Raw genomic sequence first — 13,768 nt, forward strand, 5'->3', positions numbered from 1 at the left:
CCCCAGTTTTTAACGTTTTTATTCACAAACCTCTTTCAAAGCTTTTATTAAATCTGGTTTTGGTCGTGGGCTCAGGGGAATGCATTTATAGCCACAGCTTTTCAATGTATTCACAAAGTCTCCCACTGCTCTTTGCTGTTCTTTGGTCATTCCATCGCTGTGATTGTGCATTAACTCATATAAATAGAGCACTAATTTAGGCCCATGCTAGAAGATGAAAAGAAGGAAAGAAGGGAATATAGATGTATGGTCACTCATTTTCACAATACAACACTGAGAACTTTTTTCTTCCACCTTTATTACCTTTTCTAGTCAGACTGCACAGATTTCTTCTATGAATTATTCTCTAATTTAAAGAAAATGGCTGCTTTAATGACTGAAGACAAACTTTTATAAAACTAGAAAAACATGCTGAATTTAATCCTCACATGATAAAACCTTCCCTAGCATCTTGTGAGTTTTCAAATGGCTTGCAGGAGACCTAAGTTTCTCTTCTCAGTTATCAGGTCCTGCAGCCTTGTGTATACTTCAGGAAACATGTGCCAGAGACTTCTAATTTTGCCTGCCAACAATGCTGCACCTCATTTGATTAATCAAATTAGAGCTGACAGATAATGAAGTTAAACAGACACAGACCATAAATGCACTTAATGTGACACTCCTCCACAGAAGGTACTGCTAGTACATAAGCTCTCTTCTTCCTGATAAAAACTGTTAATCTATTTGAATAGCCTATCTGTGGTCAGAAACATGTAAGTGCCATAGGCTAATCCAATAAATATTTTCTCTCCTTAGTATACAGTGACTCAAACTGTGGCATATCTTACATAACTTATTTCATTCCTGCAGTTCCTGAAGATCTCAAATAACAACATTCCTACCCAATTTCTGACCATGGCTCTAAGATATGCTTTTTCTCAAGCTTGCACTAAAATAGAATACAACCCAAAAAACTTTCTTCTGATGAACCCAGAAAAGCAGAGACAGCCTATTCAGCTATTTGACTTAAGAACATGCAACACGCAATCCCACTTCAAGAATAAAGGCTAAGTAAGAAAAGATAGAGTACTGATTTGATTAAGGACTGACTGCTTCTTAAAATCTAGTTGCAATCAATTCTTACAAGTACCAGAAAGTCTGGAGTTAAGAGTTTCAAGACAAGAATAATTCCTTCCTTAAACTGCTTTTTTAGGGTACCTTAATTTCTAGCTTCCTCAATAAAGTCCTTAATGTTACAACTAGTACCATCTTTTGTTTCTCCACTGCATAGGACATGTCATATTGTATGCACTTCAAAGCCAACACACCCTGACTTAATCCTATCTTGCCTCTTAAAAAAGCTACTTCACCTCAGAATAATACATCAATTGCATCACATAGCAGTCACTACACTAAACATTGCTAAACAGCAGTGAACAATTTTAGCCACAAACAGTTTTAAGTTCAAACAAAAACTTGAATATAAGTTTCAGAAACGTCTTTAAAATATTCTGCAGCTTACTTGCAAAGTTGGGCTAAGACAATCACGCAAAATCTCTTGATAGTTTACTTCATGTACCATCTCCAAAGCCTGCTTTCTCTCTTGCAGTGGCCTTAGAGGAGACAAGCTGTGCACAAGAAGCCTCCCAAGCTGTGTACGGAACGTGTCCTTACATGACAACAGGATTCTCTTCCACTGCTGTTTTGGTGTGGTCATTCTGGTGGTGCCCTAAGTAAAAGGAATTACTTTTTAATATTACCAAGTAAGTTTACAAAATAAACACAGTTAGTAGGATCAAAATGTAAGACAAATATCTACCAAAATAAGTTTCATTTCAGTTTAGTGATTATTATGGGTTAAACGGCATTCTACTAAAAATGAAAGAAGGGCTTTTTCATTCTAATAAAATAAGCATTTTCTCAATGTGCCAGTATTAGGAATGCAACTCCTAGCTAAACTGGATATTTAGTCAGAGGAAAAATGGTGACAAGACAACTCTCACCCTTTTGGCAAAAACTGGAAAAAAAAAAAAAAGAAAAAGGCTCTCCTTCCCAACTCTAAAATATACTTTAGGCACAAATTGCTCACAAAGTCTCCACCATCTGTGGAGGCACAGCAGATCTTGTTTTATGGGCTCCAGCAAACTTAAATGTTGAGGTTTAAGAGACCAAGCAAATCTGCAGAGTACATGGAAGTCTACTTAAATTTTGTGTGCTTGTTCAATGAGCAAAATGTGGATAAACGTAAAGGTAAAACTCAGTACAGATCCACTTATTACTCTACAGCTGCAGATTAACTGGGAAGCTGAACAGGGGTTTTAGTGCCACAGTTGAATGGAGAGGCAGTAAGAAGCACATTTATGGACAGAACAAATTATGCATGAAAAGTTCCTCATAAAGGAACCATATGAAATATGCTTTAATGTGGACAACATCTAATTACTTACAATGGATACTCTGACTCCTTCCACCAACATTTTGACCATTTCTTTAAGAAAAGGGTTTATTCTGCTAGGCAGTTCTTGTTGGCTTTCCTCTTCAGGAACTTCCAGCTGGGATGCTGAAAGTCTGCTTTGACTTGTGTTTTCTGTTATACCCAGTACATCAAGGCACTCTTCGGTAGACGCTTAAAATTTAAGAGGTACATATTGATCAGTATCATCATCTGAAGCAAGACAATCCTATGATGCTTTAGTTGTCATGATATCACACACTGCCTTTACTGCTGCTATATTTACCATACTTACTCTCTTGCTTCTGCAGGATTTAAACTAGCTCTCATAGTCATTAAGTCTTGCTAACAAATAGCCGTTTCATAGAAACAGGCAAACTGGCACATTTTGAGAGAGCAGATGCTTCCCTTGGCAGTTAAATCTTCAGGTAATAATTGAGACAGTTAACACATGAAAGGACTAATGTAGAAATTAAACAACTTGTTTAGTTCATTCAGATAAAAACATTATCCAGATTGTCAGTTACATAACACAGAGACAAACCACAGAGAGAATGATGCTTTACAGCTAAATCCATAAAATTTGTCTCAATAGTATCACTTTCTTCTCTAACACTTCGGCAAGAATCCATCAAGAATCCATTTTTAATAAAACACTGCATTGGCTCTGTCAAAACAGAAACAAACCAAAAAGAAATCCTACCTAAATAAATGAGCCTGTTAACAGCTAGAACAGTCAGCCTCTGTAACCTCTGTGCAAACTCAGGCTCACTGGCTTGGATAGGATTTTCTTGGCTCATTCTCCGCTGCATCATCATGTTGAATTCCTCACTGGCTAGTGAGCGCATTTTCATCAGCAGAGCATCAGACTGAGCAACTGAAAACTTCCTTGAGGCTTTAAGGAGAGAAGCATGAATAGAATTCTACTAAAAATGTACAAAAACTCAATCACTCAGCAACTTAATTTACGGAATTAAAACATTCCAGAGTTCACATAATTTACAGAATCAAAACATTTGAAATCTATTATATCACAGGGAATGTGTCATTTGGCATCTTGTCCTTCTTGTTTTTAGTTTTTAAAGCTATTTGAAAATAAATATATACAATTCAAGAAGTGATACTATGAAATGAGATGTACAATAAAGCTGATCTTGATACTAACTTGCATATTTTCATGCAAAACAGATTCAAAAACATTACTTTTATTCCTCTTTTTACTGTTTAACTAGGATAAAGGATTTAAAACTAGAGATAAAACAAAATATTGCATATTGGGAAGTAGGTTCATCAGCACAATTGATGAGTCAGATATACCAATAGCTTAACAAACACCTTTTGTTACCATACCCTTTGCCACTAATAAAAGTAAAATTTTAACATATTTCTTACTTTTCTTGAAACGAACTGGCAGGCCTTAACTGTACATCCTTCTTTTGAAAAAACTATTTCTATTTATCTTTAGTGCCTTACCAGATTCACTAACATAAAAATATTTTAACCATCTTTACTAGGTTGATGGACAGGGCTCTCAAAAGCTGCCCATCAAGAGAAACGTTCCCAGAGTAACAGGGAATAAGTGTTTGCCAGGTTTTTAAATTATATCTTCTATGAAATCTTTAATGCAGCTTCATTTATATAAAACATACAAAAATCAACTTCCAGCCAGAACACTCCAAAATCTTCACAGAATGACAGACAAACTATCAAATGAGCCAACAGTGTGCCCAGGTGGCCAAGAAGGCCAATGGGATCCTGTCCTCTATCAAAAATAGCATGGCCAGCAGGACCAGGGAAGTGACCCTTCCCCTGTACTCTGCGTTGGTGAGGCCACACCTTGAGTATTGTGTTCAGTTCTGGGCCCCTCAGTTCAGAAAGGATACTGAGGTGCTGGAGCGAGTCCAGAGAAGAGCAACAAGGCTGGTGAAGGGACTGGATCACAAGCCCTATGGGGAGAGGCTGAGGGAGCTGGGGTTGTTTAGCCTGGAGAAGAGGAGGCTCAGAGGTGACCTCATCACTGGCTAGAACTACCTGAAGGGAAGTTCTAGCCAGGTGGGGGCTGGTCTCTTCTCCCAGGCACTCAGCAATAGGACAAGGGGGCACGGGCTTAAGCTCTGCCAGGGGAAATTGAAGTTGGAGATCAGAAAAAAATTCTTTCCAGAGAGAGTAATCAGGCATTGGAATGGGCTGCCCAGAGAGGTGGTGGATTCACCATCCCTAGAGATTTTTAAACGCAGATTGGACGTGGCGCTGAGTGCCATGATCTAGTAAATGGACTGGAGCTGGACCAAGGGTTGGACTCGATGATCTTGGAGGTCTTTTCCAACCCAATCGATTCTATGATTCTATGAAATATGGAGAAAGTATTACTGCTAAAGCTGGAACTGCACAAAGGTTTTACACACGTAACTGCAGTGGCAATTTGGATTGACAGGTATTTATTTCAGGATGGTCACTAATTAAAAGCTGAGCAACAAAGCAGTCATCACAGCTGTGTTAGTTCCATGCACTAGCTTGATTTTAGCATTACCTTACTGTGAGGTTGGCTATTAAAACCACCACGAATTACTTGAAAAATATCTTTACTAAGCAGCTTGTGAATTTAAGAGAATCCCAACAGAAGCTAGTGTCATGGAATCATCAACTAATACATACAAAAGAAAGTATAAGAATGCTACACTTCTACTGCTCACCTGCAATGCCTTTCCGCTTTTGAAACATGGTACGATGGGGTGCAGAAGGCGATGGGGCTGAACCGGCCTGCTCCTGAGCATCCTGGTTTGCTGTGGTTTTTATTAATTCCATGGCTGCTTGAAGAACTCTTAACTGCAGAACGACTGCCATATCTATAAAGAGGGGCATACAAAGCATACATGACATGCGTTACACATCCTTCAACATTTTTTACCAGATATTTGTTATAAGTAAAAGAACACAATGTGTGTCAAGAGGTGTAAACTCCTTGATTTCACAGAAGTCACCTCACTGTTCCACAGATACAGACACTATACAACTGAGCTCTCAGAAAAGCCATTGAATTTGATTACTCCAAAACAAGATAAATGAACCTGTACAGAACATTTCCATTTAAATACCCTCAATCAACTTTTACAGTTACAGTTAAGTTACAGTTTGTTCAAATTAGAAGTATACACAGTTCTTTACCACAAGGCAGGCTCCTGAGGAAAACTACTTCTTTGAGAACCATTTAGAAGAGAAAGAAGATTCATCACCAGAAAACTCCCCCTTCTCTCTCAGCAGGAATATTAATTTCAGCAAAATCAGTGGGGAAGCGATTTACTTCTTCAGTTTTATGATTCCAAAAATAAGAAGATAACTTACTTTGCATCCTTGCATTTTTACTATTTTGAAGATGACCCAGCAGCACAATGAGGTCTTCAATAACACGAAAATATTGAGAGCCTGAGGAGCTGCAGGCATGAATTGCAACTGCTACCAGCAGCTGCTGTATATCACATGCAAGTAACTTGTAGTCATTCAAGGGAATGCTGCAAAGAAAGTTGTAGTTACCAGAAACATGACAATTCTAGCAGATTGTAACTCATAACAAGATCCATTGCTATTCCCCTTGCTACTCCCACCACCCATGCCTAATGTTGTGTTGTACCTCATATAAAAACATTACTACTGAAAACTAGAACATTATTATCCAAGATATTTCTTCAGTGTTACTTTGTCAGATTGTATGCCTGCAGATCTGAGACATTCTAACAAGAGTGTAACATAATTTTATTGGAAAGGTAATTATGTATTATTATCAGATTTCTAAGCTAAAGACTAGGTCTAAAATCTTGTATTTAAAAAAAATCAGTATAGTATCATTTTGTAGCCATGCTGAACTAGATCTATATTGAGATAAAAAGGAAACTCTCCCATTTCTTCAGGATATCAGCTAATGAAATTAAAATAAAAAAAACCACTACCTCTTCTTCCTTCACTGCATAACCTTTCTCAAAGTACAGCATCTTTGTAACTAATGAAGTTATTTAAGTTACTCAGAATCTCAAATATTAAATCACAGGCAGTAGAGGAGAGACTTCTCTGAAGTTTTGATACTGGCCATACATACAGTAGAATGCTACCATCTCCTGGGCCTTTATCTTACTGTTCAGTTTTATTAAGAAAAGTATCCAAGGTGCAGACAGTGGGACAAACTTGCATCTTAAACTGTCAAGTGAAATGACGTTTTGAGATGTGGAAAGAACATTTTATATTCTATTGTTTGAGCTGAATATCTAAATATTAATTTACAGGTACAATTAAAGCTGAAAACCTCAAACCCAGTATTGTTTTGTACATGCTCTCTGACAATACAATAGAGTAATTTCTTGCCAGACTTGAGGTTGTGCCCAGACTATTTGATAGCAGCAGATACAATAATACTCACTTTGTTTCCAGTCCGTTGAGAGCAGCCAGCGTATTACACAACACATAGAGCAAACCATTATCAAGCAGCAGGTCTGCAACTTTCGAGCAGGAATTTATGATTTGCAGCAGGAGACAGAAGCAGTTATGCAGCAGAACATTATCATAGAGAGAATTCTCTATAAGGCCCAGAACAGGAATGACACACCATTTTTGAAAGAGTCCAACATTCTTGACATCTTCCAGATCAAATCTATTAACAGAAATATATGTGAGTGACACACTTAAAATAACAATCTGATAAATGCAACTAATATATATAACTGGAATACCAGTCTATGCCAGTATTTTGGCAAATATGTAGACAGTGATTCTATATTTCACTGCAGTAACAATGCCTGTCTACTAAAGAAAATAAAAGCAAAAGAGCTACAAAGAAACAAGTGCCTAAAAAGTATATCTGAAGTTTCAGCTACCAACTGCCTACAATATAGATTTCATGAAAATAGCAGGGGTTTTAATCAGTGCAGAAAAATGATGCATCATTTTTCCAATAGCAAGAATTATTACTGGCACAGACACTATCAAGACAATAAATACAGCTTGTCACAAGTCTAGTAACATACTGACTGACAGCACTGTTGATATCCTGTATCTGTTCCTGCTCCAGTTTAATTAAGTGGGGCACCTTCTGGCTTACTGCCATTGCAGAATTCAAAGCAGTGCTTCAGACCTTGTCTTACTTGTGCACTAAGAAATTGCATTACTATTATATCAGCTCATCACATGATTGTGCACAACCCTAAAACCCTGGGACATTAGAATTATCTTTCCAGCCCCATAATGAATTCTGAAGAAGTAACAGTTCTCTGTTTTGGGGCAACTTAAGGAGCCATGTTTAAATCTTGCAGCTAAACAAGAATAGTTTTTGAGGGGGTAAAGATCAAGACAAAAGGTAGAAGTAATTTGGCTACAAATCCTGCAGAAGCAGCAACTGAGAAGGAGCTTTTTGCAAGATTTTGACACTGATTATACTTACACGTGCTCCCTGTAGAATCACTACGTAGACTGATTCTAAAAAAAAATATCATTTACTTATATAATTGTCTACTTAAAGGTAATCTCCTGTCAGCATGAGGTGGCTCTTTGGTTCATAAAAATGGTATATCTCTGGGATTTTCCCTAAAAGAAACAGGGATTTAAATGCAGGGCCAAACCAGTGAAGCAGCTGTGCCATTAAAATTTTTGCTTTATCACCTAACAAAATCTAATAGCAGTCTGGTGACTATGCTTAAAACTTTTAAGGCTATAAATTGGTTTCATGTAGTGTCACAAAAAACAGGGAGAGTTCAACTAGTTACAGGACATTTGAAGTGCTAAGGCCTTTGAGGCACTTGAAAAGTCTGAGGGTTTACAAGAACCCATCTGAAAGCATCCATCAGATGAAGCTGCTTGCAAACAGTTTAAGGGCCACACAATAGTCCTAAGAATTTTAGTACATTTAAATGTTAAAGCTACAAGCAAAACAGTTCAAGCAAAACAGTTTTGAAGGAACTTTTTACAGCTGCTGACCAGCAAAGTGCACTGCTGGCAGTTCACACGTTGTTACAGGATCTAAAAGCACAGCATTACTTACTCTTCATCCAAGCCAACAGAGCGGCCAAAGAGCATTTCTAAAAAGCACTCCACAACTTCCTGAGTGCCCTGATGGAGGTACAGCTGGTTGGCCAGCAAGGAGAAGCCACGATTCTTTAAGAATTTCTCCTTCTGCTCCCTCCTTGCTCTGTTGAAATATGCATCCAACAACTAAAAATAAATGCATAATTACAGTGTAAGATTTAAGCATTTAGTATAACTGCTCTGATAGTTCATTTGTTGTCTGTGATTTAAACAGTTTGAAATCAAGATTTTTAAAATTCAAGATTACAAACATCAATTGCACTATTGCAGCTGTAATCTACACTGTACTTGTTACAATTAATATATTTTAATATATTTTTGATCTGAAGACACTCAGGTCTTTAGTGAAGTTCGGGGAAGATGAAATCATATACATCAATTAGCTATACAAACTTTTTATATTTGTTAAATCTTGCACTTTAGTGTGCATACAATCCATGTATGACTTTTTTGCCTTAATAAAGCCATATAATCTTACTCCTTTTCAAATTAAAATACAAATCTACTTGAAGTTCTACATAGTGCCATCACACAGGAACACTGTCCATCTCTATTACAAAAACCTCTGAAAACATTTTGAAGCCTCAAGTCCATCTTCAGGCCACAAATGTGTGAATGACTCCTCAGAATAACTAAAAGTCAACCATGTTAGAAGTGGAAACAGCTTACACCTTAATTTAATGTAATGCATCGTGTGTTTTGTGTTGAAGATAGTCATTGACTTTCTGCATTATTCCTTATATTTATATTGCTAATGCCATTGTAAGCTCTTAAGGCCCCTGTCTTACATTATAGATTATCTACTCAAAGATTCCACATTTGTGTTGTTTTGTGGTTTTTTGTTGTTTGTTTTTTTTTTATTTAAATCTGTGGGGTAGAAACCTATCTTAAAACTCAGAAGTAAACTTAGAAAACTGAAGAAATTTAAATAAAAATATTAAAAAAACTTCACATTTCCAACACACTAACTATGCCTGTTCATATCTTTTTAGTAGAAAACATTTTATATGGGCCTACTTTAATGACTCCTTGCTGTATGAGAGGAGATGGGTGGTTCACCAGAACTATAAGATAATCAGGTTGGATAAGTTTGTCTATCACATCTTCTAGCATGATATCTGGTAGAATTAGGAGAACTCCACGTAAGAGGTCATATAATCCACAGCAGATTAGAACAAGATAGTCTTCTGTATACCTGAAAACAGAAGAATATGTTTTACCACTGTTGTCTACAGCAGAAAAGATTAAAAAACCTGCATAATTGCTAGCAATTCTTGGGGGACAGGAGAAGAAATTTGGAAAACATCATTTCCCCAATACTGCTACTACCAACCTTCATTAATAGGTATTTTTAGATGGCAAATACCAAAAAGAATAATCTGACCAGAACCGCTTGAGAGTTTTTGTGAGGTACCATAAAGAATTCCCACTTCTACCGCACATAGCAAATATCCTGATTTTTAAAATTTTCTAGGTAAATCATACCAAAATTGAAACACAGCACTGTATAGATTAAAAACTTTAAAATTTGATGTATGACAGACATTGAAAATGTTCCCTTGATTTTCAGACTTCAGTTTTTTATAAAACAGTAATCAAGAGCAAGAACAGTATAAATAAAGCTCATATACCATGCAACTGTTAATTCTCTGCTTTATGTGCTTACCTGTCATCAAGGCTTTCAGATGGTTTTGGGGTATTCTCATTAGCTGAAGAAAAAGCAAGACTGTCCCAGTCTTCAGGAAGTACATTCTTGTCAGCAAAGCTTGGCCAGCGAGCAATGGCAGATGAAGCTCCAAGAACAGAAAATGCTAAGCCCAGTCCTGCAAAATTACTCTGTCCCTTCTGAAATGAAGGCAGTCCTTTTAGATTGTCTGGACGACGTGGCAATGGCTCAGCTGCACCACCACATTCATTACTTTTCAGGTCTGCATCTGCTTCTTTACTCTCAAATGCATTTTCAGATAACTCTTCTTTTGCAATATCTTCAAACATTTCAGCAGACGTCAGCTCTGAGTCACAAACAGTTTTTGCAGACTCACAACTGCTAAGAAAGAGCTCTTCCTGTACTCTCCTTACAGTTTCAGAACTTTCTACAAAACCAATTCTATCCTGAAGATCAGTGTAGTCACGCTCACCAGTAAGCTGCAGGTCATCAGTGCTCCTTCCCATTCTTTCAGGGAGTCTTTTTCGATGAACTTGAGGTGAGGAAGTAGGTGATGCTGGCAGGCTTTTAGAGAGCCCTCTAGGTGCCTGAGAACTTACCTTCTGCTGTACACTGGCCTTGAAAGTGTTTCCTAAGGAAAGGAGAATATCTTTAGCATTCCTTTCACATTAGAAACAAGCTTTTCTCTCAGTATTACGCTCCTCATCCATTTAGAGCTGAGGTGACCCCAGTTAATTTTATGTGCAAAACTGATTCAACACATGATAAGGCTCAGACTTGGCTAATCAAGCAGAGACAGTAAACTACTATGGAGCCATATATTTAGAAAATTAAAAATCTGCAAGAAGCATAAAATGCAAAATAATTTTTGACAATACGTTGGAGTTTCTGGATTTAATTTATAATCCCCACAACTAACCCTCAGCAGGAATTTGTATAGAATCATGGAGAAGGAGGGCACATCTGGAAGTTGTCTAGACCAGACTCCTTCCTTAAAGCAGGGTCAGATAGAACAGGTTGTTCTATTCAGAGCTTTGTGTAAGAGGTCCAATCTACAAGCATGTTTCAGTAGACATTGAAATACTATTCACCAACCCTTTTGCATCAAGGTTTTACATACACCTTAAGTTTACAACTAATAACTGCATACTTTATTTAACAGTGCTTCCTTTTCAGTGCATGTTTTGACACAAAACAGTCAAACTTTCAGAACACACTACACTTCTTTTATAAATGTCTTTTCATAAGTAAGTTTTAAGAGGGAAAGCAGTCTGTAGACCAGAATGGAGAAGCAGTTTTCTGCTATTCTAGGAAAAGGACACTTTGCTCATTCAGGAACTATGTACCATTTAATACTAATGCAATGATGAGACATTAGGAATATACTTTTTGTGAGTGAGACGTGTAAAACAAACGTGAATGTATATACACACATACATGTGCTAAGGTAAGAGAGCAAGCTGGCCTTCAGACAACAGGAAATATTTACATAGCTGTATTTATACAGCTGTAACAGTCTGACAGCCAAGCTTTCACACACAGTAGCAGACAGTGCAACAAACTGCAAACCCACACACAGGTAGCAGGTTACCCAAAGAGCTTCCAGTTTAAAATATTTTCTAGAATCAGAGAATGTTAAGGGGTTGAAATGGACCTCAAAGATCATCTAGCCCAAATCTCCCCTGCCATGTGCAGGGACACCTACCACTAGACCAGGTTGCTCAAGGCCTTATCTGACTGGGCTTTGAATGCTGCCAGGGTTGGGGCATCCACAACCTTCCTGGGCAACTTGTTCCAGTGTCTCACCACCCTCACACTAAAAAATTTCTTCTTAATACATAACCAAAATTTTCTGTCTTTCAAATTCATACCCATTCCTCCTTATCTTATCACTAATAGGTTTCTGACAAAAATATAAATTGGTATAATTTATAAATTTATTAATATAAAGTTAGAAATTCAAATTGAGAACTACAATACTCAAACATCCATTTTCACAATAAAAATTGTGTTGAGTATTTCTCTGGTACATATGAATAATCTCTATTCAAGAACAACAATTTGGTACTACAGATATAAAAACAGAACTCAGTTTAGAAAAATGCAATTTCATGTATTATCCATATGACAAAAGGACCAATTCTATACACAATTTAGTACTGTGATCTGCTCTTCATATCACTGCTTTACTAAAGAGACACCTGAATAAACCTTGTTTCAAAGGAAGTTGTTGAAGACTCAATTTCCTTTTCCAAAGTAAAGTAGCAACAAGTCATCCATTGTAAGGGGTGTTACATTGCGATACACAGAATACAGCTGCCACACAGGATGTGAAATATATAGTAGCCAAGTTAGAGATCAGAGTCATTTGTTTCCACTCCTGTTTTGTATATCGCTAAACTTTTATTTAGAACTTGTCATTGTCAACAAGCTTAAGTAAAGGCTTAACCATAAGTTGTGTTTCAGCTTTTGTTTTTCAAATGATACTTTCTGATTGCCTATGGAAATCTGTAAAAAGTATGATTGAAAATCTAATTCAATAATAATAATGCAAAATCATCCCACTGACAGAACATCAACTGCAAAAAAAAGTTATCAGCTTGAACTAATAACTTCACAGTATTATAGCATCTTTAGAAGAGGAATTCAAAACTGATTAAAGCAGTTAACTTTACAGACCTCAATTTGTTCAGCATGCTGAGACTGTTTCTAAAAAAATGACTCCATTTTAATTTATATAACCAAGGTATCTTGCTGTTCTCTGTAAGATGTATTTTCCCATCCCCTACCATGTAGGGACCATTTATATACCTACAGTACAACTAAATGGCAATACTCTAAAACCATATGCACAAATAAAGAAAAGTATCAGCTTAATGCTTTCTCCCCAGATAAGGTAGCTGCTTATGGCTCACTACTTCAACTGCTGCCTGGTTAAGGCATTCTCATGCATCTTTAGCAGGTCTGTTCAATAAATGAAATGATTCAGCTTATATGGTCCACTTTACTGCCTGAGTCATCAATGTGGCCGTTTGTGTCAACTTAGGAATAAAAAGCAGTTTAGGCAGCATGTTCAGTTCCACCCTTCTTACTCTGCTGTTCAGGCATCAAGCTCCAAGGGACAGGGGAGCTTTGTAAGAGATACCTGTGGGAAAGTAACACATTCAGGCACTCTGGTCATTTGCCAACAGATTGTGCCTCAATGTCCTTGTTTCTCCAGCATTGTTTTACCTTCCAGTGGTAAAGCTGTAAATCCAGTTGGAGATGTAATCACAAATGCAGAATTGTCCACTGACTTCCCACCACTGCTGGAGTTTCTCAGGTACCTAAGTGATTCAACTTTCTCCTGGAAAATTTTGCCATCTAGAAGGAAAAGGGGAAAAGTTACATAAAACCTTTTTATGTTTGCATTGTTGATAAAGCAGACTTGTAGTAGTCAGGTTATGTTTTGAGTTGAGCACTGGAGACCAATGAGAAGTGCTCAAGCCCAAGCAACTGTGAAAAAGCACTTGAAAATAACTTTTTAGTTTAGTGATCTAACTACAATTTACTTTAGAACAATCAAAATATTATGATGTAAAATATTATGATGTACTAAAGCAAAT

General features: G+C 37.1%; 2 protein-coding genes across 4 annotated transcripts in view; one reads left to right on the plus strand and one right to left on the minus strand.

The window, feature by feature from the left end:
- EDARADD (EDAR associated via death domain) overlaps nucleotides 1-13,768 on the plus strand; it is a 405,148-nt gene that overhangs the window by 140,769 nt on the left and 250,611 nt on the right. The gene's annotated exons all lie outside the window — the stretch shown is intronic.
- Nucleotides 1-13,768, minus strand: part of LYST (lysosomal trafficking regulator) — an 84,757-nt gene that overhangs the window by 21,447 nt on the left and 49,542 nt on the right. For both annotated transcript variants that reach the window (XM_071549579.1, XM_071549578.1), the window contains exons 22-32: nucleotides 13,395-13,526; nucleotides 10,164-10,794; nucleotides 9,515-9,692; nucleotides 8,454-8,623; nucleotides 6,840-7,070; nucleotides 5,774-5,940; nucleotides 5,125-5,277; nucleotides 3,135-3,326; nucleotides 2,427-2,605; nucleotides 1,502-1,708; nucleotides 31-207 (exon numbers count right to left, since the gene is read on the minus strand). In XM_071549579.1, coding sequence (XP_071405680.1) covers nucleotides 31-207; nucleotides 1,502-1,708; nucleotides 2,427-2,605; nucleotides 3,135-3,326; nucleotides 5,125-5,277; nucleotides 5,774-5,940; nucleotides 6,840-7,070; nucleotides 8,454-8,623; nucleotides 9,515-9,692; nucleotides 10,164-10,794; nucleotides 13,395-13,526 — 2,417 coding nt within the window. The remainder of the gene's footprint in view (nucleotides 1-30; nucleotides 208-1,501; nucleotides 1,709-2,426; nucleotides 2,606-3,134; nucleotides 3,327-5,124; nucleotides 5,278-5,773; nucleotides 5,941-6,839; nucleotides 7,071-8,453; nucleotides 8,624-9,514; nucleotides 9,693-10,163; nucleotides 10,795-13,394; nucleotides 13,527-13,768) is intronic.

This window comes from Pithys albifrons, chromosome 2, assembly GCF_047495875.1.
Source record: "Pithys albifrons albifrons isolate INPA30051 chromosome 2, PitAlb_v1, whole genome shotgun sequence".
Taxonomy (NCBI): domain Eukaryota; kingdom Metazoa; phylum Chordata; class Aves; order Passeriformes; family Thamnophilidae; genus Pithys; species Pithys albifrons.